The 26,125-nt window shown below is 49.9% G+C and overlaps 1 protein-coding gene across 5 annotated transcripts; it reads right to left on the bottom strand.

Moving 5' to 3' along the window:
• Positions 1-3,148: 3,148 nt before the first annotated feature.
• On the bottom strand, positions 3,149-26,125 carry LOC144486069 (B-cell lymphoma 6 protein homolog). 5 transcript variants are annotated; one of them, XM_078204198.1, is made up of 10 exons: positions 25,941-26,125; positions 19,391-19,430; positions 18,500-18,665; positions 16,606-16,827; positions 14,697-15,680; positions 12,674-12,855; positions 7,941-8,108; positions 7,696-7,830; positions 5,118-5,251; positions 3,149-4,156 (listed from the first exon to the last, which is right to left on the bottom strand). In XM_078204198.1, the coding sequence occupies exons 3-10, from the start codon at positions 18,658-18,660 to the stop codon at positions 4,016-4,018; spliced, it is 2,127 nt and encodes a 708-aa protein (XP_078060324.1). In that variant the 5' UTR covers positions 18,661-18,665; positions 19,391-19,430; positions 25,941-26,125; the 3' UTR covers positions 3,149-4,015. The 5 variants fall into 5 exon arrangements, with proteins under 5 accessions (XP_078060324.1, XP_078060320.1, XP_078060305.1 ...); XM_078204194.1 differs by having other exon boundaries at positions 5,118-5,255; positions 7,700-7,830; positions 18,500-18,662; positions 25,941-26,078; XM_078204179.1 differs by having other exon boundaries at positions 5,118-5,255; positions 7,700-7,830; positions 25,941-26,078.

Raw genomic sequence — 26,125 nt, forward strand, 5'->3', positions numbered from 1 at the left:
CCTGAAGGCTGGGTAGTTTGCTGCGGACAATGGTCTGTTTGAGGTTGTGTGGTTGTGCCCTGTTTGTGAACAGAATTCCCACTCACCTGAAGAAGGGGCTTAAGGCTCCGAAAGCTTGTGGCTTTTGCTACCAAATAAACCTGTTGGACTTTAACCTGGTGTTGTTGAACCTCTTACTGTGCTTACCCCAGTCCAACGCCGGCATCTCCACATCATAATGCCAAAAGGCCAGAGCTCAGCTATCTGTCCCACATTCACTGCTATTTGCCCTGTGGTAGAAGACAGTGCTGTTTATAGATTGTGATCCTTGTTACAATCTCTGTGGATGCTGATACCTTTTTAAGAAAAGGATTTCCACAATGTCAGCACAAAGAAAACTGCTGGATTTTTTACATAGAACATTAGGAGCATTAGGAACATTTTACATAGAACATAGGAGCAGGAGGAGGCCATTCGGCCCTTTGAGCCTGCACCACTATTCAATATAATCATGGCTGATCATGCACTTTCAGAATCCCACTCCCGCTTTCTCTCCAGACCCCTTGATCCCTTCAGCCACAAGGGCCACATGCAGCTCCCTCTTGAACATATCTAACAAACTGGCCCCAATAGCTTTCTGTGGGAGAGAATTCCACAGGTTCACAACTCTCTGAGTGAAGACGTTCTTTCTCATCTCAGTCCTGAATGGCTTCCCCCTTATTCTTAGACTATGATCCCTAGTTCTGGACTTCCCCAATATTGGAAACATTTGTCCTACATCTAGCCTGTCCAGTCCCATCAGGATTTTATGTGCTTCTATGAGATCCCCTCTCATTCTTCTAAATTCCAGTGAGTACAAGCCCAGTCAATCCAGCCTCTCTTCGTATGTCAGTCCTGCCATTCTAGGAATCAGTCTGATGAACCTTCGCTGGACTCCCTCAATAGCAAGAATGTCCTTCCTCAGACTAGGAGACCAAAACTGCACACAATACTCAAGGTGTGGCCTCACCAAGCCCCTGTATAACTGGAGCAAGACATCCCCCTCCTATACTCAAATCCTCTTGCTATGACGGCCAGCGTGCCATTAGCTTTCCTCACCGCCTGCTGTACCTGCATGCCAACCTTCAGCGACTGTTCCACCATGACACCCAGGTCACATTACACTTCCCCTTTTCCTAAACTGCCACCATTCAGATAATCTTCCTTCCTGTTTTTGCCCCCAAAGTGGATAACCTCACGTTTATCCACATTATATTGCATTTGCCAAGTATTTGCCCACTCAGCCAGCCTGTCCAAGTCACCCTGCAGCCTCTTAGCATCCTCCTCACAGCACACACTGCCACCCAGCTTAGTGTCGTCCGCAAATTTGGAGAGATTGCATTCAATTCCTTTGTCCAAATCATTAATGCATATTGTGAATAGCTGGGGTCCCAGCACTGAACCCTGTGGGACCCGACTAGTCACTGCCTGCCACTCTGAAAAGGACCCGTTTATTCCCACTCTCTGCTTCCTGTCTGCCAACCAGTTCTCTATCCACATCAATACATTACCCCCAATACTATGAGTTTTCATTTTGCTCACTAATCTCCTGTGTGGGACCTTGTCAAAAGCCTTTTGAAAGTCCAGATACACAACATCCACTGGTTCACCCTTGTCCACTCTACTATGTCACATCCTCAAAAAATTCAAGATTTGTGAAACATTCCTCTTTCCTGAATCCATTACTGATGAAGGTAAGCATGCCATATGCCTTCTTAATCACCTTGGCCGCCTGTGTTGCCATTTTTAGAGAACTGTGGACCTGCACGCCCAGATCCCTCTGCATGTTAATATTCCTAAGGGTTCTTCCATTTATAGTTTAATTCACACCTAAATTTGATCCGCCAAAATGCATCACCAGAAGATTGGTCAAGCCTGATTTCCCTTTAGTGAATCCATGCTGACTTGGACCGATCCTGTCACCGCTTTCCAAATGCTCAGTTATTATAGTCTTAATAATTGACTCCAGCATTTTCCCCACTGCCGATGCCAGGCTGAACGATCTATAATTCCCAGTTTTCTCTCCCTCCTTTTTTAAAAAGTGTGTTTATATTAGTTACCCTCCAATCCACTGGAATCTTCCCACAGTCTATAGAATGCTGGAAAATGATCACCAATGCAGCCACTATTTCTCGGACCACTTTCTTGAGTACTCTAGGATGCAGAGCATCAGGCCCTGGGGACTTATCGGGTTTTAATCCCAGCAATTTCCCCAATATAATTTCCTAATAAGGACTTCCTCCAGTTCCTCCTTCATGCTAGACCCTCTGTCCCTTTGTATTTCTGGAAGGTTAGAGCACTTTTGTATCTCTCCCCTCAAACCTATGCCCTCTACCTTTGGGAATCCATAGTGAAGAAGGCATCCGGTATGCTTGGTTTGATCGGTCAGAACATTGAATACAGGAGTTGGGACATCTTGTTAAAGTTGTATCTGGAACAAGCTGCCAGAGGTAGTAGTAGAGGCGTGTACAATTTTATTCCATTTTAAAAAGCATTTAGATAGTTATAGAGGGATATAGGCAATTGGGATTAGCTTGTTTTTTAAAAAAAAAGGGTGGCATGGACAAGTTGGGCCGAAGGGCCTGAAACCTCTCTGATTCTATGACTCTATGATGACTCGATGGATCCTGTCCTCCTTAGTGAAGATAGATTCAAAGAATTCATTCAGCTGGTCTGCTATCTCTTTGTTGCCCATTATATAGCCTGGCTTCTGGGATCTGGAAGCTGCATTTGGTCTTTTCCCGTTGAAGACTTTTTCTGTCCAACCCAGAGTCAGTATCTCTTTCTAATCCAGTCGACATCTTTCCGTCGGCAATTCCCAGCGACATGGAACTGTAGGACACAAGTGCCAGGCCAGGGTTTGTGCCATCGTGGAACCTTGAGCTTCATAATTAGTGACAAGGATGTTTTGCTGAACCTTTAGAAAGCGCCAGAATATTGCATCAAGTTGTGTGTTGTGGGACTGGAGTCACGTACACACCCAGACTAGGTAAGAATGACAGCTTTCCTTCCCTAAAGGCATTTATCAACCTCAACTTCACAGTCACTTTTCCTAAGGGGAGGGCGAGGGGGGCAGGGGGTGGAGGAGAGAAAGGATTTGCACAGATACAGAAAGAGACAATGAACCTGGAACAGTGCGATATATTTTTATTATGTCCTTACAGATATATTGTACAGTATGTGATAAAAATTCTCAAATCATTGCCCCGTTTTCTCAACATGGTGCGGAAAGCTCTGAATGGAGCTTTCAATGACAGGGCAGAGTGGGGAATGCAGGGTCACAGGGAGGGGTATCGAGGCAGACGGGATGGGGAGGAGAAAGTGTCAGAATACAGGGACAATCCGAACCTTTGGGACATCCAGCTTTAGCACGTAGAAGGCACCAATGGGAACTGCTCTGATCAACAAGACAGGAACAACACAAACAAGAAATGAATACAGCATTTGGACAAAATGTAAACCGTACTTTTCAAAAACTGTAAAGAATACTTCAAAAAGCACATATATAATTTTCACAATAGACAAAATATCTTAAGTGCTTTAAGCAATAGAGATGTTCAGACAGTTCTGCCTGCAGACAATCTGTCTGAAGCATCATTTATTAACTGCCATAGCTAGAACTTTGGTTAAAAATATCTATGACCCTTCCCATTTTTATAGAATAGTACAACTCTGATCTGTGCTTTGCACAGGAAAAATATATATATATATTTCCATACATTCCTTTATATTATGGGCAGAGAGGCATCTTTTAAAAGCTTAAACACTCCAAATGTCTGTTAACAGAAACATTGCAAGCACTTTTCACAAGAAAACCCGTTAGTTTTTCCATGATAAACTGTTGTGAAGTTTACCACATGGGAATCTGGATGAAAACCTCTAACAATTCAAAGAAATTCCATCACCTCAAAAAGTCTCAAGTCTTGCACACTTGTGGGTGCTCAGAGAGCTCACTAGACCTGGGGAGGGGGAGGGTAAAGAGAGGGCGGGGAGGGGGTCAGCGAGCTCGGCAGATATCAGGCTGTGGCTCTACAGGCACTCTGTACTGCGCCTTGGTGTTGGTGATGGCTCCATGTTTCTGTCGAAGATGGAGTCGTAACTGGCTCTTGTGACGAAAGTGCAGGTTACATTTCTCACACTGGAGAGAGAGAGACAAAGACAAAAAAAGGAACAATTCAGTGGTAGAAAGAGCTTAAATACAGGACTCACTGAGTACTAGTCTAGAAGAGTCTGTGTGTTAGACCTGGCAGTGGGGAAAACACGAGTCAGATTGTGGTTTGAGTCCCAGAGCAAATAGCAGCGTTGATAATCCAGCCTACTGATCCAGTTCATGTCCGAGGGATGTCTTTTGGATAAAGGTCTCTGTGTTAGGTCAATATCCATCCCTCCACCAACATCACTAAGATTATCAGGTTATTTATTTCATTGAAGTCGGAGCTGTTGTATTTTGTACACGATAGTAATCCACCCCCCTCCCCACTGCCCACCACTAACACATTGAAGCTCAATCTACCTGCAGGGTAGAATGGTTGGAGTTTCTGGGTCAATTTCGGTTTCACACATTGATGTCTTGGCTGCACCGTGCAGCCCTGAGAAGCTCAGCACCAAACACCAGCTCACAATCCCCACACACTTCCCAATGCCCCCCACCTCCAATCAATTCTGCGACAAATTTCTGCCCAGTCAGCAGGACAAGTCAAACTCCACCACGTCACCAAGGATGGGCCTGCTTCCTGCTCTCCCAGCAACATCCAGAGGCCAACAATCCCAATCATCTTTGGGATTCCAGTGTTGAAAGGGCCTGTTGGATACCAAGTGATGGACAGCTGCTTTTGGGATGTAGCCAATGAGCTGATGTAATTATTGCCCCTCCCTTAATGCCCCAACTAATGGCGGGTCAGCACTGCAGATTGTTCAGCCGAGGTACTTGCTGTGTGGTCAGGTCTGGCTCTGCGAGTGAACTATCCCAGTTATGGACAATTTTTCCGGTATCACCGAAGCACTTGTTTTGGTGGAATTGGAACTCAGGATCTCTGGGTTGCTATCCCTGGTCCAGTGACCACATAACACGACACTTGCCCCTCCCACCGTTTACTCACATGGTAAGGCTTCTCTCCTGTGTGGATCCGAAGGTGGCTCTTAAGTGTCTGCAGGTGTCGAAAGCGGGTGCCACAGATTTCACATGGATAGGGTTTCTCTCCAGTGTGGATCAGCACGTGAGCTCTGAGGTGAGCTACCTTTGGAGAGAGAATATTACAATGAGGTGAGCATGGATCTCCCTAGTCTGTCCTGACATCGATTTCCTTGGGTAATCAACGTGACCACTAGAAAGTGTTTTGCATTTACTCCAAACCAATTCAAATCTGAGAACATATCAAACCACGTCTTAGCCGCCTCTATTCAAAGCGGAGGGACCCCTCCTTCCCCAATCACTCTACGTTGGCTCCTGGACTTTCCAGTAAATTGAAACTCTTGGCAGTTTCAAAGTACCAACATTAGTGAACGAAGCAGGGGTTCAATCAGAGGGCCAGTCCTCACCAGTTTGTGAAGTCACCCACATCTCAACTATTGTAAAACAGTAAACTCAAATCTTCTCAGCGCCAATAGAGTGGACAAGCAGAGATGAATTCTTACTGTGAAACTCAAAGGCTTTATTACTGATAAATACACTCTACAAGAGACTAAAGTTTGCAACAACATAGCTAGTACCAGCTATCTGATCAGATGTATGGAACGTTAACCACTCCCACAAGTAACTTTATCATTTCTCATCTCTATTCAAACTGCTTCTACATCCTGTTTTCCTGAACTTTGATCATCTCTCTATTGTGCTAATATCCTTAATGAACAGAGTTACCCCTCCACATTTCCCTCATTTCTTCCAAAATGTCAAACGCTTCAATATTCTAGTTCCAATCTTTGTCATCCTGCAACCGTTGTCTCTAATGGGTCTGAATAAGATATTTCAATTTGTACTATCAGTTCATCTGCTGTGGTTCAAGTGCTGCACATTCAGGAACTCAGCCTTTAGTTTTGTGTTATTATTTTTATAACCTCAAACCTTATCTGCTGATTTAGATTTGTGCTGTCTATCCCTTCCTGTCAAATTCTGGTTATCAGTCCCCATATTAGTGCCCTTCTCTCCAACCTCACCTCCGCTCTTCTCAAATTTGGTCTCCTGCACCCCACTATTAACTCTACAACCCTCTCTCGGCACAGTGGTTAGCACTATTGCCTCAGCACTAGGAACCCGGGTTCGATTTCCGGTTGGGTCACTGTCTCTACGGAGTCTGCATGTTCTCCCTGTGTCTGCGTGGGTTTCCTCCGGGTGCTCTGGTTTCCTCCCACAGTCTGAAAGACGTGCTGGTTAGGTGCATTGACCATGCTAAATTCTCCCTCCATGTACCCGAACAGGCACTGGAGTGTGTCGACTAGGGGATTTTCACAAGTAACTTCACTGCAGTGTTAATGTAAGCCTACTTGTGACTAAATAATAAACTTTATAATCCAGGCATCACAGAGGAACATAGAAAATAGAACAGGAGTAGGCCATTCGGCCCTTCGAACCTGCTCCACCTTTCATTATGATTGAAGAAGGGAACGGGTTAATGAACTTTGTAACACTTCAGATCTGTGCAAAGCATTGAAACCCAAACTTTGTAATACTTTGGGATTTGTAAGAAGCATCGCAGAACTTGTTTTTGTGTCTGTAGAACTTGTTTTCGTGTATCCAAATCAGATACGAGAGAAAGCTGTCCTTGCTGTTGTACACTGCGTGATTTTCCCAGCTAATTGTGTTCAGGAATCCCCTTAGTGTCCTGGGATGTGTGGGTTCGAGGGATTAGCGGGTAAATATATGGGAGTAGGGCCTGGGTGGGATTGTGGTCTGTGCAGACTCGATGGGCCAAATGGCCTCTTTCTGCACTGTAGGGTTTCTATGAATTCTATGATAATCCTTAGTCAATCTCTCCTCATACATCTACAGTTTGGCTTCTCGGTCAAAAATCCTGATCAGGAATTATTCAATCAAAGCCTATCCACCATCTACAAGGCACAAGTTAGGAGTGTGATGGAATACTCCCTACTTGCCTGGATGGGTGCAACTCCAACAACATTCAAGAAGCTCGACACCATCCAGGACAAAGCAGCCCCGCTTGATTGGCACCACATCTACAAACACCCACTCCCTCCACCCACCGACGCTCAGTAGCAGCAGTGTGCAGCACTGACAAGATGGACTAGAGCAACTCATCAAGGTTCCTTCTAGCACCTTCCAAACCCACGATCACTTCCATCTAGAAGGACAAGGGCAGCAGATACATGGGAACACCACCACCTGCAAGTTCCCCTCCAAGCCACTCACTTTCCTGACTTGGAAATATACCACCGTTCCTTCGCAGTTGCGGGTTCAAAATCCTGGAATTCCTTCCCTAACAGCACTGTAGATGTACCTACCTCAGGGACTACAGCAGGTTAAAGAAGAAAGCTCACCAGCACCTTCTCAAGGGGGCAATTAGGGATGGACAATAAATGCTGACCTAACCAGCAATGCCCATGTCCCATGAGTGAACATAAAAAAGGCCCAGTAATTCTCAAAATGAAAGAGATTGAATCCTTGCAAGTGGAGAATTCTGCAGGATTCTGGGGAGAGAGCAGGGAGTGGGATTGATTGGATACAAACCTGGACAAAGCGTGCTCCACATGTCTCACATTTGTAGGGTTTTTCTCCGGAATGGATGCGTGTGTGAGTCTTCAGGTTTGCTGGGCGGTTAAACTGAGCTCCACAGATGTTGCAGCGATACGGCTTCTCGCCTGTTTGCAACAGAACAGGACATTAGTGAGGGTGACAATGACCAAGTAACCCTCCCCACTCTGTGCGGGTCCCCTCCCTTTCCAAAGCAGCCCCGGTGCAGGGTTCCTACCTGTGTGCACAGTTTTGTGACTCGCCAGATTCCCCTTGTAGCGGAAGGCAGCTTGGCAACGGTCACATTTGTAAGGCTTGTCACTGTGTGATTGGACCATGTGCCTCTTGAGTGAACCTTCGTCAGAGAATTTACAGTCACACTCACTGCAGAAGAAAGATCCATTCTCTGAAAACAAAACACTTCAAGGTTAGTTCCACCCATTCCTGGACTGACAGGACATGACACATGGTGATACCAGAATGCCTCGCCCACCACCCCTGTTCCTCACCCAATAGATGGAAGTAGGGCAGGTACTGGGGGGGGGGTGGGGGGTGGATGAATGGGGGACAGATTTGCAGAGACGTCCCCTGCCTTGCTCATTTAGTCTCGAGCAGACACCGATTCTCACCAACACAAGTCAAGTTCAGGAGTAAGGGGGAATTCTGCCCCCGAATGCAGACACATTCCCCCTCCCTGAATCAAAGAACAAATAAGTACAGCACAGGAGCAGGTCCTTCAGTCCACAAGCCTGTGCCCATCATGATGCCCTAACTAAATTTAAAAAAACCTTCTGCCCTTACTCCGTCATTATCCCTCTATTCCCTCTCTATTCATGGACCCATCCAGATGCCTCTTAAATGTTGCTAATGTGCCTGCTTCCACCACCTCCTCTGGCAGCGCGTTCCAGGCACCCATCACTCTGAAAACCTACCCTGGACATCTCCCTTAAACTTCCCCCCCTCACTTTGAACCTGAGCCCCCTTGTAATTGACACTTCCACCCTGGGAAAAACCCTCCGACTATCCACCCTGTCTGTGCCTCTCAGATTTGTAGACCTTTATCAGGTCTCCCCTTAGCCTCCATCTTTCCAGTGAAAACAATCCCAGTTTATTCAACCTCTCCTCATAGCCGACACCCTCGAGACCAGGCAGCATCCTGGTGAACTTTCTTTGTACTCTCTCCAAAGCTTCCACGTCCTTCTGATCGTGTGGTGACCAGAACTGCACGCAATACTCCAAATGTGGCCGAACCAATGTTTTATATAGCTGCAACATTATTTCCCAACTCCTGTACTCAATGCCCCGGCCGATGAAGGCAAGCATGCCATATGCCTTCTTAATCACCTTGGCCACCTGTGCTGCCACTTTTAGGACCTGCACACCCAGATCCCTCTGTATGTTAATGTTCCTACGGGTTCTGCCATTTACAGTATAATTCACACCTAAATTTGATCCTCCAAAATGCATCACCTCGCATTTGTCCAGATTAAACTCCATCTGCCATTTCTGTGCCCAAGTCTCCAATCTATCTCTATCCTGTTGTATCCTCTGACAATCCCCGGCACTATCAGCAACTCCACCAATCTTTATGTCATCCACAAACTTACTAATCAGGCCACCCACATTTTCCTCCAGATCATTTATATATACTACTGTGGGCTGCACGGTGGCACAGTGGTTAGCACTGCTGCCTCAGTGCCAGGGACTCAGGTTCGATTCCTGGCTTGGGTCGGCGTGTGTGGAGTTTGCAAGTTCTCCCCCTATCTGTGTGGCGTTTCCTCCGGGTGCTCCAGTTTCCTCCCACAGTCCAAAGATGAGCTGATAAGGTGCATTGGCCATGCTAAATTCTCCCTCAGGTGTACCTGAACAGGCACCGGAGTGTGGCAACTAGGGGATTTTCACAGTAGCTTCATTGCAGTGTTAATGTAAGCCTACTTGTTACTCAAACTCTCTTCTATAACCAAGCCAGTTCTGTATCCGTCTAGCCAGCCCACCCTGAATCCCATGTGACATGACCTTCCCCGTACAAAACCATGCTGCCTGTCACTAACTAGTCCATTTTCCCCCAAATGTGCATATATCCTGTCCCTCAGTATCTTCTCCAAAAGCTTCCCCACCACTGATGTCAGGCCACCCGCCTATAATTTCCTGGATTATCCCTGCTTCCTTTTTTAAACAAAGGAACACCATTGGCTATTTTCCATTCCTCTGGAACTTCGCCTGTGGTCAGAGGGGATATGAAGATATCTGTTAAGGCCCCAGCTATTCCTTCCCTTGCCTCCCACAGTAACCTGGAAAGGATCTTATCCAAACCAGGGACTTGTCTTCCTTAATGCAATTTAGGATACTCAACACTTCCTCCTTCGATATATTGACATTCTCTAGAGCGTTGACACACCTATCCCTGACCTCAATATCTGTAATATCCTTCTCCTTGGTGAATACCGATACAAAGTACTTAAGGATCTCACCCACTTCATGTGATTCCACACATAACTTTCTTCCATTGTCTTTGAGTGGCCCACTCTTTCTCTTGCTACCCTCTAGCTCCTAATATATGCATAAAAAGCCCTGGGATTCTCCTTGACCCTGTTTGCTAAAGATATTTCATGGCCCCTTTTAGCCTCCTAATTCCATGTTTAAGTTCCTTTCTACTTTCACTGTACTCAAGGGTTTGTCAGTTTTTAGGTGCCTGGACCTATCCCATGCTTCCTTTTTCCTTTTGACTAAGCTTACAATTTCCCTTGTCATCCATGGTTCCCGAATCCTGCCATTTCTATCCTTCATTATCGCGGGAACATGCCTGTCCTGCACTTCAATCAACTGGCCTTTAAAAGCCTCCCACATGCCAGATGTGGATTTGCCCTCAAATAGCCGCTCCCAATCCACATTCCCCAGTTCCTGTCTAATTTGGATGTAATTGGCTCTCGTCCAATTAAACACTCTCGCTGAGGGCCACTGTTGTCCTTATCCATGACCCGAAATCTTACGGAATTATGGTCGCTCAGCCCAAAATGCTCCCCCACTGAAACATCGATCAGCTGGCCTAAAGAAGTCACGGGTTTCCAGCACACAAGCTGAACACAAACTCAACTTGGATCACTGATGATGAGCTGTCGCCTGGTCGACGTGCCTCAAGGACACAGGAGGTAAATCACAACCAGACTTAAACACGGGGTGGCACAGTGGTTATCACTGCTGTCACAGTGCCAGGGACCCGAGTTGAATTCCCAGCTTGGGTGGCTGTGTGGAGTTTGGACGTTCTCCCCATGTCTGCATGGGTTTCCTCCGGGTGAACAAAGAACAAAGAACAGTACAGCACAGGAAACAGGCCCTTCGGCCCTCCAAGCCTGTGCCGCTCATTGGTCCAACTAGACCAATCGTTTGTATCCCTCCATTCCCAGGCTGCTCATGTGACTATCCAGGCAAGTCTTAAATGATGCCAGCGTGTCTGCCTCCACCACCCTACTTGGCAGCGCATTCCAGGCCCCCACCACCCTCTGTGTAAAAAACATCCCTCTGATATCCGAGTTATACCTCGCCCCTCTCAGCTTGAGCCCGTGACCCCTCGTGATCGTCACCTCCAACCTGGGAAAAACCTTCCCACTGTTCATCCTATCTATACCCTTCATAATTTTGTATACCTCTATTAGGTCTCCCCTCATTCTCCGTCTTTCCAGGGAGAACAAGCCCAGTTTACCCAATCTCTCCTCATAGTTAAGACCCTCCATATCAGGCAACATCCTGGTAAACCTTCTCAGCACTCTCTAAAACCTCCACGTCCTTCTGGTAGTGTGGCGACCAGAACTGGACGCAGTACTCCAAATGTGGTCTAACCAGCGTTCTATACAGCTGCAGCATCAGACTCCAGCTTTTATACTCTATACCCCGTCCTATAAAGGCAAGCATACCATATGCCTTCTTCACCACCTGTGCTGCCACCTTCAAGGATTTGTGGACTTGCACACCGAGGTCCGTGTTTCTATACTCTTGATGGCTTTGCCATTTATGGTATAACTCCCCCCTACATTAGTTCTTCCAAAATGCATCACTTCGCATTTATCTGGATTAAATTCCATCTGCCATTTCTCCGCCCAATTTTCCAGCCTATCTATATCCTGCTGTATCGTCCGACAATGTTCATTGCTATCCACAAGTCCAGCCATCTTCGTGTCATCCGCAAAGTTGCTGATTACACCAGTTACACCTTCTTCCAAATCATTTATATATATCACAAATAGCAGAGGTCCCAGTACAGAGCCCTGCGGAACACCACTGGTCACAGACCTCCAGCCGGAAAAAGACCTTTCGACTGTTACCCTCTGTCTCCTGTGGCCAAGCCAGTTTTCTACCCATCTAGCCACCTCTCCTTGTATCCCATGAGCCTTAACCTTCTTAACCAACCTGCCACGAGGGACTTTGTCAAATGCCTTACTGAAATCCATATAGACGTCAGCCACGGTGCTCCAGTTTTCTCCCACAGTCCAAAGATGTGCGGGTTCGGTGGATTGGCTATGCTAAATTGCCCCTTAGGGGGATTAGCAGGGTAAATACATGGGGTTACGGGGATCGGGCCTGGGTGGGATTGTTGTCGGTGCAGACTCGATGGGCCGAATGGCCTCCTCCTGCACTGTGGAGATTCTATGATTAACGTAAATCTTCCTTTTAAGAACTGCAGTATTTCTTTTAAACAGACCAATTATGAGAATAACGTTATCTAAACAATTACAGGAAAACAGTTCAAAACAGTCCCATTTTTGAACAAAAGAATTCTAGATTAATCAGGTGAGATTTCCTCCCTACAAGATCCCCACCCACCATCTCCTTCAAAACCCCCCATTCCCACCCACAAAACGTGTTCATCCCTTCATGTCCAGTTCACGCACACACTCTTCCTCAGAAATCTGCCTAAAACCATGCTGCTCAGTGCTGCAACTACAGGATTCCCAGCTGCTGATGATGGCGGCTCACCTGAGCTGGAGTCCGAGAGTTCAGACTGGGTCTCGGTCAGTTCTTCTCCGAGGTGAGACACGGGGGTGTGATGACACAGCTCAGGCTGTTGGTGAGCTGGGGATTGACACGAGCTACATTTCCGTGGGTAGGAATCCATTGGAGATGGTTGCTGGCTATCCAGTAAAGACTCATCTGGTGACCTTAGTCAGAAAAGATCAGAGAGTGAGACCCTGGGAAAAAAAAAATCAGTAGAAAGATAGCAAATAGGAGTAGACATTCGCCCTTCAAGTCTGCTCCGCCATTCAAGAAGATCATTCGTCTATCTCAAATCCATATTCTTGCTCTCTCCCCGTATTCTATTTTTAGAGTCAAGAAATCCACCTGTTTCAGTGACTTGGCCTCCCAACCTCCTGTGGTCGAGAATTCTACAGGTTCACTGCCCTCAGTCAACTTTCTCCTCATCTCAGTCCTAAATGGCCTATCCTGTACCCCGAGACTGTGGCCCCTTGTTCTAGACACTGCAGCCAGAGGAAACAGCATCCCTGCACCCAGTCTGTCCAGCCCTGTCAGAATGTTTCAATGAGATCCTTTCTTCCTTCCAAATTCCAGTGGGTACAGGCCCAGTCGACCCAATCTCTCCTCATACGGTGATCCAGCCATCCCAGGAATCAGTTTGGTGAATGTCTGCATGCTCTCTATGGCAAATATATCCTCTCTTAGATAAAAAGACCAAAACTAAACAATACTCCAGATGTGGTCCCACCAAGGCCCTGTACAGCTGCAGTAAGACATCCTTACTCCTTAATCAAATCCTCTTGTAATGATGTCCAACATACCATTTGCCTTCCTAACCATTTGCTGTAGCTGTATGCTTGCTGTCAGTGACTGGTGTACTAGGACACCCAGGTCCCTCTGTACATCAACATTTCTCAATCTCTCACCATCTAATACTCTGCCATTGTTACTCCAAAGTGGATAACATTTATCCATGTTATACTGCATGTGCCACTCACCCAACTTGTCCAAGTCACCTTGAAGCCTCTTAACATCCTCCTCACCACTCACACCACATTTTGTCTCATCAGCAAACTTGTAAATATTACATTTGGCTTCATTATTGTTGATGTATATTGTAAATAGCTGGGGCCCAAGCACTGATCCTTGTGGGACCCCAGCAGTTACTGCCTGCCACTTCGAAAAGACTGTTTATTCTTACTGTTTTCAGCTAACAAATTCTCAATCCGTGTCAATATATTACCCCCAATCCCACGAGCTTTAATTCTGCACACTAACCTCTTTCTGGAAATCTAAATATACCACATCCATTGGTTCATCCTTATCTATTCTACTAGTTATGTCCTCAAAAACCTCCAGTAGATTTGTTAGGTATCATTTCCTTTTCATAAATCCATGCCAACTTTGTCTAATCCCGTTGACACTTTAAGTTTTCTGTTATTACATCCTTTATAATAGCCTGTAGCATTTTCCCCACTGCTGATGTTAGACTAACCAGTCTGTAATTCCCTGTTTCTCCCTCCCTCCTATTTTAAATAGCGGGGTTACATTTGCCACCCTCCAATCTGCTGGGACTATTCCAGAATCGACAACATTTTGGAAGGTGCCAACCAACAGATCCATTATTCCCATGGCCATCTCCATTAGTGACCCGGGATGGAGATTATCGGACCCTGGGGATTTAGCAGCTTTCAGTCCCATTAATTTCTCCAGGACTGTTTTTTACTGATACTGATTTCTATCAATTCCTCCTCCTCACTAAACTCTTGGCTCCCCCAAATTTCTGGGAAATCGCTAATTACGGAATATTTGCTCCGAGTAATTTTCAGTCTGAAAGATGCAACAAGAATGGAGGAGGGAAGGAAGAGCAATTCATTGCTATTAGCACTCGATACATTGTCATGTGTATAAAACAGCAATCATTTGGTTCTGGTTGTGTGGGAGGGCTGTAGAAATATCAGGCAAATGGAGCTAGTAGACATGATGGACCGAATGGCTTCCTCTGTGCTGTAGGATTGTAAAGTACCTGTTGACGATGCTGTTGAGTTTGCTTGCCTGGGGAATGTCCCCATCAACATCCATTTTGGCTGGCGTTTGGCTTCCCAAAGTCTCAATGTGAGCACACGGGCGGAACGGGACAGGGGAAGCTGTGAAGGTTGGAGCTGAGCCATTGCCAGGTTCAAGGTGATTATCACTTTCACTTTTTGAGCTCTGATTTAATGAGTTCAGGATAATGAATTTGTATTTTTTCCAGTTACAGGCTTTGGGGTCAATGGGGCTTTTGGCTGTGGGAGATTCCGAACAGGAACTCCTGAAAGCGTTCCTGCTGCTACTCGATTCAGTTGGAGAGTTTGGTTGACAGTCGGATTTCAGAGGGCTGTGAGGTCCAATCAAAGGGCCTTTATGATTAACAGGCAGATTACTGGATTCCAGGTGTCCACGTCTATCCTCCTTTGAGACATTGCTTTCTTCAGCCTTCCCATCATTCAGCAATGAAGAAGAACCATTTGTCAAGTTACTCATGGTGGATTGCATTTTGGGACGAGGTGTTTGATTACAGTGCAAATCCATTTTCACATCAGCCTCTTTACAAATCTCTCTGGGAGAGAAAACAGTCGCATGACAAACATTGGAGGAGATATCCGTGACAGACCTGCTGTTGTACTTTGTGAAACCCGTGTCACTATTGTGCTGCACGCAGTTACCCTGGTACCTCCGGAGTTTGGCGACATCAGATAACGGGATATGGGAATCCCGGAATTCATTGACCAGGTAAGGATTCGCAGAGTAACTGTGAACAGGGATATGGCTGTACAAAGGATAAGGATGTGGAGGAGTCATTACATTGTAGACACTAGAACCCAAAGCCCTCCCATCGGGGGCAGGCGCATCACGAAGCAAGTTCTCAGTCACGTCAGATTTTCGAAAGCTTAATGCTTCTGGAGGTAACATTGTGTTGCTGGAGAGGAACTCCTGCCGGGGTGAGCTGATTGCAGAACAGAGATCTTCACTGTTGGCAAACAAATCAAGATTAGTAAACATTTTCAGCAAAAATTAATCCATCTGATGATGGTCACTGCTACATCTCCCCCCCTCCCCTTCCCCCCAGACCAAACCAAGTCTCTCCTCCCCCCCTTCCCCCCAGACCAAACCAAGCACGCACACACACACAACTAAACACAAGGCCAATTTTCCACCTTAAACACCACTTCCCTTCATTTCATTAGCACCCACAAAGAATCTATCATTTCAGTCTTGGATCTACCCAATGACTTGAGCATCTACAATTTTCAATACTCAAGTAAAGAATTCAAAACGGAGTGAAGACATTTCTCAAATTGCTAATCTCTTATCCTGGTCTTGGGACTCTCTTTATCAGGAGAAATACCCTCAGTCTCCCAATCTAATGTCAATAAGATCACCTCATTCCCCAAAACTCCAGAGAGTTTAGGCCCAGTCATGCTGGGCCTTCTGGTGAACCTGCCACAACCCGAGGCCAGCATTCCAATCAAACTATAAACAATTCCATGTCCCACTTGGATCGAGAAGTTATTGACCGGTAACGAGGGGTAACTAGAGGTCACAGATTTGGGAGCAGGTGTAGGGAGTCCCCCCTCCCCCGCCGAAGGTACCTTGAAGGACGAGCTTACAGAGCCACAAGCAAAAAGCAGAGGCGTGGGACGATGCACAATTTTTCTTTCAAGACCCAGTACAAATTGTGATGGACCGATTGGCCTCGGCAATGTCAATTTCTGAGATTGCAAAAATGTTCAAATGCATTCACACCAAAACATTAAAATGCAACAAGATTTCCGAACTGTTAAACTCCAAACCCCCGACAAAAAGGACTAGAAAACTATTTGACTTGAGAATTGCTGCTGCACCTGTGTCACTGGAAAAGAATTATACACAAACCAAACGGTCAGCTGTCACACCTGGATTGTAGGTATCGGCGACAGGTGTCTGCCACATGGTCCATCTGCAAGTAAAGAGCTGTTGTCATCACCACCATGATGCTGCTGTCCCTCAGAGGCAGGCGAGAGGTGTACATAAAATCCAGCAAAATTCCAAATCCCTCTGGGTCAACATCTGGGTCCAAACTGATCAAATTTAAGTTGAACTTCATCTGGTCAGTGAAGATTGCGTAGAAAAGGCCACTGGAAAACCAAAGCAACAATGTTATCAATTCACTCACTCCTAGTGGGTGCTTAACATCCCAAACCCCTAACGCAGGGATTCCCCCAAACCCCCAACGCAGGGATTCCCCCAAACCCCCAACGCAGGGATTCCCCCAAACCCCCAACGCAGGGATTCCCCCAAACCCCCAATGCAGGGATTCCCCCAAACCCCCAACGCAGGGATTCCCCCAAACCCCCAACGCAGGGATTCCCCCAAACCCCCAACGCAGGGATTCCCCCAAACCCCCAACGCAGGGATTCCCCCAAACCCCCAACGCAGGGATTCCCCCAAACCCCCAACGCAGGGATTCCCCCAAACCCCCAACGCAGGGATTCCCCCAAACCCCCAACGCAGGGATTCCCCCAAACTCCCAACGCAGGGATTCCCCCAACGCAGGGATTCATGGCTGGGGTTCCAGAATTATACACAGATTACTGTGTACAAATGAGCACTGACCAATCAGATACCAGTCTGGTGACCAGGCCGACAGGAAACTGACATTTCTATGGTTACCGTCTACACTTTGGGAAAAGGCCACAAAAGGAAGCATAAAAGCAGAGGTCCCATTTCTAATGAAGTCTGTCTCACCTGCGAGGGGGGGGGGGGCTGGCCAGCTGGGGACAGGGGGGGGGGGGGGGGGCGCGCTGGCCAGCCGGGGACAGGGGGGGGGGGTTTGGCCAGCCGGGGACAGGAGGGGAGGGGGGTGGGTTTGGCCAGCCGGGGACAGGGGTGGGGTGTGGCCAGCCGGGGACAGGGTGGGGGGGGGGAGGGGGGGGGGGGGGTTTGGCCAGCCGGGGACGGGGGGGGGGGGGGGGGGGGGGCTGGCCAGCCGGGGACAGGAGGGGAAGGGGGAGGCGGCCGGCGATTTGAACTTGTGCCCTTGGAACAATAGCCGGGGCCTCTGGATTACTAATCCAGTGACAATACCACACCACCACCATCTCCACTGTGTGAAATGGGACTGAACACCAGGCCTGCTATGGCTACAGCCAATGGAATAGTCTGCATGAGAATCCAATTTGATGGTTGTATGGAGAAGATACAGGTTCATTGCTGATGCTGTGAAAACCTTGCATTTCTATAGCGCCTCTCTACCATAGCACTGCAACCGGCGACTTCAGCCATGATTCCATTCTTGAGTCTCTAATGGAGCTTGAACCCATAACCTCCTGATTGAGGCAAGGGTGTTACCCACTGAGCCCTGGCTGCCTAAATCCACTGAAGTCAATGGGACACAGACTCCACAGAACAGGAGGCCCTTTCCTTCACCATCTTTATACTTTATGGATGATTGGGGCGGCACGGTAGCACAGTGGTTAGCACTGCTGCCTCACAGCGCCAGGGGCCTGGATTCAATTCCAGCCTCAGGTCACTGTCTGTGCGGAGTTTGTCCATTCTCCTCGTGTCTGCGTGGGTTTCCTCCGGGTGCGCCGGTTTCCTCCCACAGTCCAAAGTTGTGCAGGTTAGGTGGATTGGCCACGCCAAATTGCCCTTTAGTGTCAGGAGGACTAGCTAGGGTAAATGCATGGGGGTTACAGGGATAGGGCCTGGGTGGGATTGTGGTCGGTGCAGACGCGATGGGCTGAATGGCCTCCTCCTGCATTGTAGTGTTCTATGTTCTGTGATTCTATGAATCTTTAGTGGTCCCACCTGCATGCCATGAGCACAGTCTTGTGCGCTCGGAATCGCTGACGATCCACCAGGATTGTAACATCTGTCAGAATGTCCCGGGAACGCAGCCTATTCAGATTAAACAGCACATCACTCGCATGCCGTGTAAACTGGATACAGCTGTCTGCTGCGGAGGCCATGGCTTCTGAAACACAAAGACATTTACACCAATCACTCCAACAATCCCATCATCACATCCTGATTTAATCACTTCACTGAAACTCATTCTCCCAACTTGACCTGAGATTTCTACTTTTATTGACACAGGGCGGTATGGTGGCACAGTGGTTAGCACTGCTGACTCTTAGCGCCAGGGACCCGGGTTCAATTCCCAGCTTAAGTGGCTATGTGTGGAGTCTGCACATTCTCCCCATGTCTGTGTGGGTTTCCTCCAGGTGCTCCGGTTTCCTCCCACAGTCTGAAAGACATGCTGGTTAGGGTGCATTGGCCATTCTAAATTCTCCCTCAGTGTACCCGAACAGGTGCCGGAGTGTGGCGACTGGGGGATTTTCACAGTAACTTCATTGCAGTGTTGTCAGCCTAATTGTGACACTAACAAATAAACAACTTTAAAGTGAAGATTTTTTCAGATTAAACGCGATTCTATTCAGTACCATTTCACATCTTACACAAACTCCATCGATCCAAAGAAAATCAAAACTGCATGCAATTATCTAATTTACATCAATACAGCAGGTCCATAGATTAAAGATCAGTGCCAAGTACATGGGATATATCGAACAACCAATTTATTTCAAACTTTAATCAAACCAAGTACAGCAATTCCAGCAAAACTTACAAACACGGTCAGGATTCTAATACATTCCAGAAATATAAAATCAAAAACAAACTCCAAACTAATGAACTTACCCTGATGAGTGGCCTATTGTACAAAAGCTCAGGGACAAATCTGAAAACAGGAGAACAACATGCAAAGAATGAGTCACTTGTGGTTTCAGTCACATCATTAAAAGGCAGCGAGATGTCCTCAGTGGGATGTCCTCAAAGAACCAACAAACTTTGCAGAATCAAAGGCCAAGAAATAGCAAATTAAAACTTTCTTTTAAAGCAGACAGTTCACAGTTTCTGCACAGGATGATAGCGGTTGCCGAGGCCAACACTCTCACTCATCCTGCCAAAACAAGATCACTTCTATCATCACAGAGTTCGGGGCGCAGACATTAAAATACTCTTTCTCAAAGAGAGAATGAACAGTGACAGAACATCAGACCATTCTTGACTGGCTGAAGCCAAAGGCCAGATCTCCAGCCCAAACAATACGTGTCCGGCTTCCAGCTCTGAAAGTGGGATGAGCAACATCCCTTCGCGAGGTCAGAAACTGGACTGTGTCCCATCCGGCTGTGATTGGAGATTTAATATTAAGTCACATTTCACAGTTGCAACTCAGAAATTAAATACACCATTTTATTCCACACAGGGAAACAGAAAATCCATTCTGGACATACTGACCCCGGACAAACCTGGGCCTTGGGACCCGTCTGTTCATCTCCCTCATCTGTCCAGTGCTGCACTCCTGGTACACTGAACAATGTAGCAGATTGGAGTGGACTCTATCAGACATCCTCACTACCAATACTCACCTCCTCCCCAGTCTACTGCACATATTAAACCCACAGAAACCTTCCAGATTAACTCGTGCAAACCTACAGCAGAGGAAGATTTGACACCTACGTTTGCTAGAATTCAAAGAGTGAATCTGATTTCATCTTTCCACGTTGCTGCTTCTCTCTCAGAAAAATCAGTCAGTTAGTTCAGCGAAATCACTATCAGATCGCACACACTTCATTCTGAAGAAAATTTCCCAGATGGGTTTGAACTAAAAAGTTGGTTTGATTAAAAATGTCTCCCAGCCACACTCTCTGACAGCAGCTTGTAACAAACACTCCAAATAAGACATCAGGAGCAAGTGGGAAAGCTTTTCTTTAAACTCTTTTCAGTGGCGGTCACTGACAAGGCCAGCCAGTCATTACCCATCCCCAAGTACTCTGCAGGAACAACTGATGAACTAACTGCCTCCTTGAACTGCTGAGCTGGAGGGAACTTACTGGGGGTTGGTGGGGGCAAGACTGGGGGTTAGATGAAGAGTTGGGGTTAAAGGAAGTAGAAAGGAATTAGGATGGGGTTAGAGGCAGTCAGCTCAGAGGATCTTTAGCCCCTGTAGTCATCAGTGATCAACAGAAATCTGCCTCAGTGCAGCCGCTTGGATCAGATTCCCATGCCCTGCCCCCAAAGATGTTTCTCCTCACTCACCCATCTCAAATTTAATTATTTGCTTCCCTGTTCTGGCTTCAGCCAATGAGATAATTAACCTCTATTGCCCCGTGTGGCAGCAGGTTATATCCCCCAATCCCAGAGACTGTGTTTGTATCAATGTCCCAGAGCCGGAGACATTACAGACTGGAATTGAGGAAACTCCAGTGAGAAATCTCTAACACTGGGACTCCTCACACAACTCTGAGTCTGGCCTCATGTAGTGAGGAACCCACCCTCTCCAAACTCCTCCACTCTGTCCCTCAGCATCCTCCCGGTCACCACCTGCCCAGGGAGAGGAGGGCGGGGGAGAGCCTGGAGAGGTGTAGCTCTTTCAGAGAATAAATTTAACAGTGCAGCTGCCCTCCGATGGAAAAGACAACCTCACTATTTAGAAACAATTGGAAGCTCTGGCCATCTCCTCAATAAACATCACCAAATCCATCGAATCCTGACAGTGTGGGAGGCCATTCTAGTGCCCGCAGCATTGTGCTTTTGCCACAGGGACATTAACCAGCCCTGAATCTGTCAGAGACATTGGGGGGCCCTGGGAGGGTGGGGGGGGGGGGGGGGGGCTGGGAGGGTGGGGGGATCGGCAAGGTGCAGTACCGGCAGAGTCCGGCAGGCGGCGCTGCCCCCTCCCCCCGGCCTGCAGTACCGGCGGACTCCGGCAGGCGGCGCTGCCCCTCCGGCCTGCAGTACCGGCAGAATCCGGCAGGCGGCGCTGCCCCTCCGGCCTGCAGTACCGGCGGAATCCGGCAGGCGGCGCTGCCCCCTCCGGCCTGCAGTACCGGCAGAGTCCAGTAGGAGGCTCGGCTCCGCCCGGTTCTCTGACAGTGAATTGGCTGCAATGTGGTCCCGGTTTGGGCTCCAGCAGCGGGGAGACTCCGGCGCGGCCCCAATGCTCCGTTTGTGGATGGACAAATTGGAATTTAAGTGAATATTCAGAGGGTTGGACACATTCCAGTGGCGGGAGGTTCAATAAAGAGCAGGATTTTCGGGAATTGTGATCCGGAATGAGCTGCCTGATGGAGCAGCAGAAGTTCCTCAGTTAGAGGCTGGGGCACACAAGGAATGTAGACAGAGTGACAGTAATCCCAGTAACTGGCTAGAGGGGCTGAATGGTCTTTGTATCCAAAGATAGTAGTCACAGCGACATGGAGTGTAATGAAAAGACGTGCACAGAATTATTGAGGGACATCGATAGGGAGCAAAGGGTCAGTCACCGGGGGCACAGATTTAAGGCAAGGGGCAGGAGATTTGGAAGGGATTTGAGGAAACAGGATGGTGGGAATGTGAAACTAACTGCCTTAGAGGTTGCTGGAGGCGGGAACCCTCAGCGTTCAGGGGGTGTTTAGATGAGCCCCTGAAATGCCAAAGGCCAAGTGTTGGGCAACGGGATCAGAGATCAGGCAGCAGGGTGGCACAGTGGGTTCGCATTGCTGCCTCACCGCGCCAGGGACCCGGGTTCCATTCCCGGCTCGGGTCACTGTCTGTGCCCAATCTGCACGTTCTCCCCGTGTCTGTATGGGTTTCCTCCGGGTGCTCCGGTTTCCTTCCACACTCCAAGGATTGTAGGTTGATTGGCCATGATAAATGAGCAGGGAAAAGAACCTAGGGTAGATTCGATGGGCTGAATGGCCTCCTCCTGCACCGTAATGGGGATTCTATGGTTGAATTCGCAGTGGAAACTGAAGAACACATTGCCCGTGGTCCGAAAGCCGAGCCTTTCCCATCTCAGAGGATGCACCCTGCTACCCCTGGAGAAGCTGCAGTGCCGGCCGCCGCCAGCAGAATGCGCTCCTGCTTCGCCTAGAGGCCGGAGTCTGGCCCCTGATTAATGGGTCCGTGGAAACTGTCAGCACTGAACCTCAGACACGGAATGAACAAGGCAGAGACCCGGCTCCCCGCACACACCAAGCTCCGGAACCCAGTCTGGACACCCTTGGTCAGAACTGACCATCACCGGGTCACATCCCCCCAAACACAGGCTGTCCAGCGCCGGGAGCCGGACCCCAAACACACACAAACCACACTCCCGGGGTCAAGTTCAAGAACAACCGAGGCAGAGACAGGGGAAACGGTCAAAAACAGGTTAACCTCCTGTCAGTGACACCCGAATCAGCAAAACAACCTGTAACTGAGACAGGGACAGAGAGAGGGACAGGGACAGAGAGAGGGACAGGGACAGAGAGAGGGACAGGGACAGAGAGAGAGACAGGGACAGAGAGAGGGACAGGGACAGAGAGAGGGACAGGGACAGAGAGAGGGACAGGGACAGAGAGAGGGACAGGGACAGAGAGAGAGACAGGGACAGAGAGAGAGACAGGGACAGAGAGAGAGACAGGGACAGAGAGAGAGACAGGGACAGAGAGAGAGACAGGGACAGAGAGAGAGACAGGGACAGAGAGAGAGACAGGGACAGAGAGAGAGACAGGGACAGAGAGAGAGACAGGGACAGAGAGAGAGACAGGGACAGAGAGAGAGACAGGGACAGAGAGAGAGAGACAGGGACAGAGAGAGAGACAGGGACAGAGAGAGAGACAGGGACAGAGAGAGAGACAGGGACAGAGAGAGAGAGACAGGGACAGAGAGAGAGAGAGAGAGACAGGGACAGAGAGAGAGAGAGAGAGACAGGGACAGAGAGAGAGAGAGAGACAGGGACGGAGAGAGAGAGAGAGACAGGGACAGAGAGAGAGACAGGGACGGAGAGAGAGAGAGAGACAGGGACAGAGAGAGAGAGAGAGACAGGGATAGAGAGAGAGAGAGACAGGGACAGGGATAGAGAGAGAGACAGGGACAGAAAGACACAGAGACAGGGATAGAGGAGACAGGGATAGAGGAGACAGGGATAGAGGAGACAGGGATAGAGGAGACAGGGATAGAGGAGACAGGGATAGAGGAGACAGGGATAGAGGAGACAGGGATAGAGGAGACAGGGATAGAGGAGACAGGGATAGAGGAGACAGGGATAGAGGAGACAGGGATAGAGGAGACAGGGATAGAGGAGACAGGGATAGAGGAGACAGGGATAGAGGAGACTGGGATAGAGGAGACTGGGATAGAGGAGACTGGGATAGAGGAGACTGGGATAGAGGAGACTGGGATAGAGGAGACTGGGATAGAGGAGACTGGGATAGAGGAGACTGGGATAGAGGAGACTGGGATAGAGGAGACTGGGATAGAGGGATAGAGGAGACTGGATAGAGGAGCTGGGGATAGAGGAGACTGGGATAGAGGGAGACTGGGATAGAGGGAGACTGGGATAGAGGAGACTGGGATAGAGGAGACTGGGATAGAGGAGAACTGGGATAGAGGGAGACTGGGATAGAGGAGACAGGGATAGAGAGACAGGGATAGAGAGACTGGGATAGAGAGACTGGGATAGAGAGACTGGGATAGAGAGACTGGGATAGAGAGACTGGGATAGAGAGCTGGATAAAGACTGGGAGAGACTCGGATAGAGAGAGGGAGAGAGAGACTAGGATAGGGGGGTTAGGGTTAGATGGGGTTAGGGAGTTGGGATGATGTTGGGGAGTTAAGAGGGTTCGGGGAAGGTTGGGGCTAGGGAGATTGACGCTGGGGGAGGGGGAGTTGGTGTTGGGGGGGGTTGATGCTGGGGTCAGGGGGTTGATGCTGGGGGTCAGGGGGTTGATGCTGGGGGTCGGGGGGGGTTGATGCTGGGGGTCAGGGGGGGGTTGATGCTGGGGGTCAGGGGGGGGTTGATGCTGGGGGGGGTTGATGCTGGGGGGGGTTGATGCTGGGGGTCAGGGGGGGGTTGATGCTGGGGGTCAGGGGGGGGTTGATGCTGGGGGTCAGGGGGGGGTTGATGCTGGGGGTCGGGGGGGGGTTGATGCTGGGGGTCGGGGGGGGGGTTGATGCTGGGGGTCGGGGGGGGTTGATGCTGGGGGTCGGGGGGGGGTTGATGCTGGGGTCGGGGGGGGGTTGATGCTGGGGGTCAGGGGGGGGGGTTGATGCTGGGGGTCAGGGGGGGGGTTGATGCTGGGGGTCGGGGGGGGTTGATGCTGGGGGTCAGGGGGGGGGTTGATGCTGGGGGTCAGGGGGGTTGATGCTGGGGGTCGGGGGGGGGGTTTGATGCTGGGGGGGGTGGGGGGGGTTGATGCTGGGGGTGGGGGGGGGGTTGATGCTGGGGGTGGGGGGGGGGGTTGATGCTGGGGGTGGGGGGGGGTTGATGCTGGGGGTGGGGGGGGGGTTGATGCTGGGGGTGGGGGGGGGGTTGATGCTGGGGGTGGGGGGGGGGGGTTGATGCTGGGGTGGGGTTGATGCTGGGGGTGGGGGGGGGGGTTGATGCTGGGGGTGGGGGGGGGGGTTGATGCTGGGGGTGGGGGGGGGGGTTGATGCTGGGGGTGGGGGGGGGGTTGATGCTGGGGGTGGGGGGGGGGTTGATGCTGGGGGTGGGGGGGGGGGGGTTGATGCTGGGGGTGGGGTTGATGCTGGGGGTGGGGGGGGGGTTGATGCTGGGGGTGGGGGGGGGTTGATGCTGGGGGTGGGGGGGGGTTGATGCTGGGGGTGGGGGGGGGTTGATGCTGGGGGTGGGGGGGGGGTTGATGCTGGGGGTCGGGAGTTGATGCTGGGGGTCGGGAGTTGATGCTGGGGGTCGGGAGGGGGGGATTGATGCTGGGGGTCGGGAGGGGGGGTTGATGCTGGGGGTCGGGAGGGGGGGTTGATGCTGGGGGTGGGGGGGGGGGTTGATGCTGGGGGTGGGGGGGGGGTTGATGCTGGGGGTGGGGGGGGGGGGTTGATGCTGGGGGGGGGGTTGATGCTGGGGGTCGGGGAGGGGGGGGTTGATGCTGGGGGTCGGGAGGGGGGGTTGATGCTGGGGGGGGGGTTGATGCTGGGGGTCGGGAGGGGGGTTGATGCTGGGGGGGGGGTTGATGCTGGGGGTCGGGAGGGGGGGTTGATGCTGGGGGTCGGGAGGGGGGGTTGATGCTGGGGGGGGGGTTGATGCTGGGGGTCGGGAGGGGGGGGGGTTGTGAGGCTCCAGCACTCAGTCGGGAAGGTGACAGATTGAAAACAAACAGCCGCAGCCCCGCGCCCCGGGCCGGGCCCCGCAGCAGCCCCGGTCCCCCTGCCGCGCAGTGCCCGGGCTCCGTGCCGCTGTCACCCGGCTCCCCCCCCCCCTGGTCACCTGGCTCGGAGGGAAGGCCAGCCCCGCTCCTTTCCCGGAACCGCCGCCGCTTCTCAGAATCTCCGCCCGGCAATTCCGCGAATTTGAGCTGCGGGCGGGACCACTGCGAGAGGAGGAGGGGGGGCGGCGGCGGCCGGGGGGCTCCGGACACCCGCTGGAGCCGGGTCCGGGCCGCCGTGGCCGCC

Source organism: Mustelus asterias, chromosome 3, assembly GCF_964213995.1.
Source record: "Mustelus asterias chromosome 3, sMusAst1.hap1.1, whole genome shotgun sequence".
NCBI lineage: Eukaryota > Metazoa > Chordata > Chondrichthyes > Carcharhiniformes > Triakidae > Mustelus > Mustelus asterias.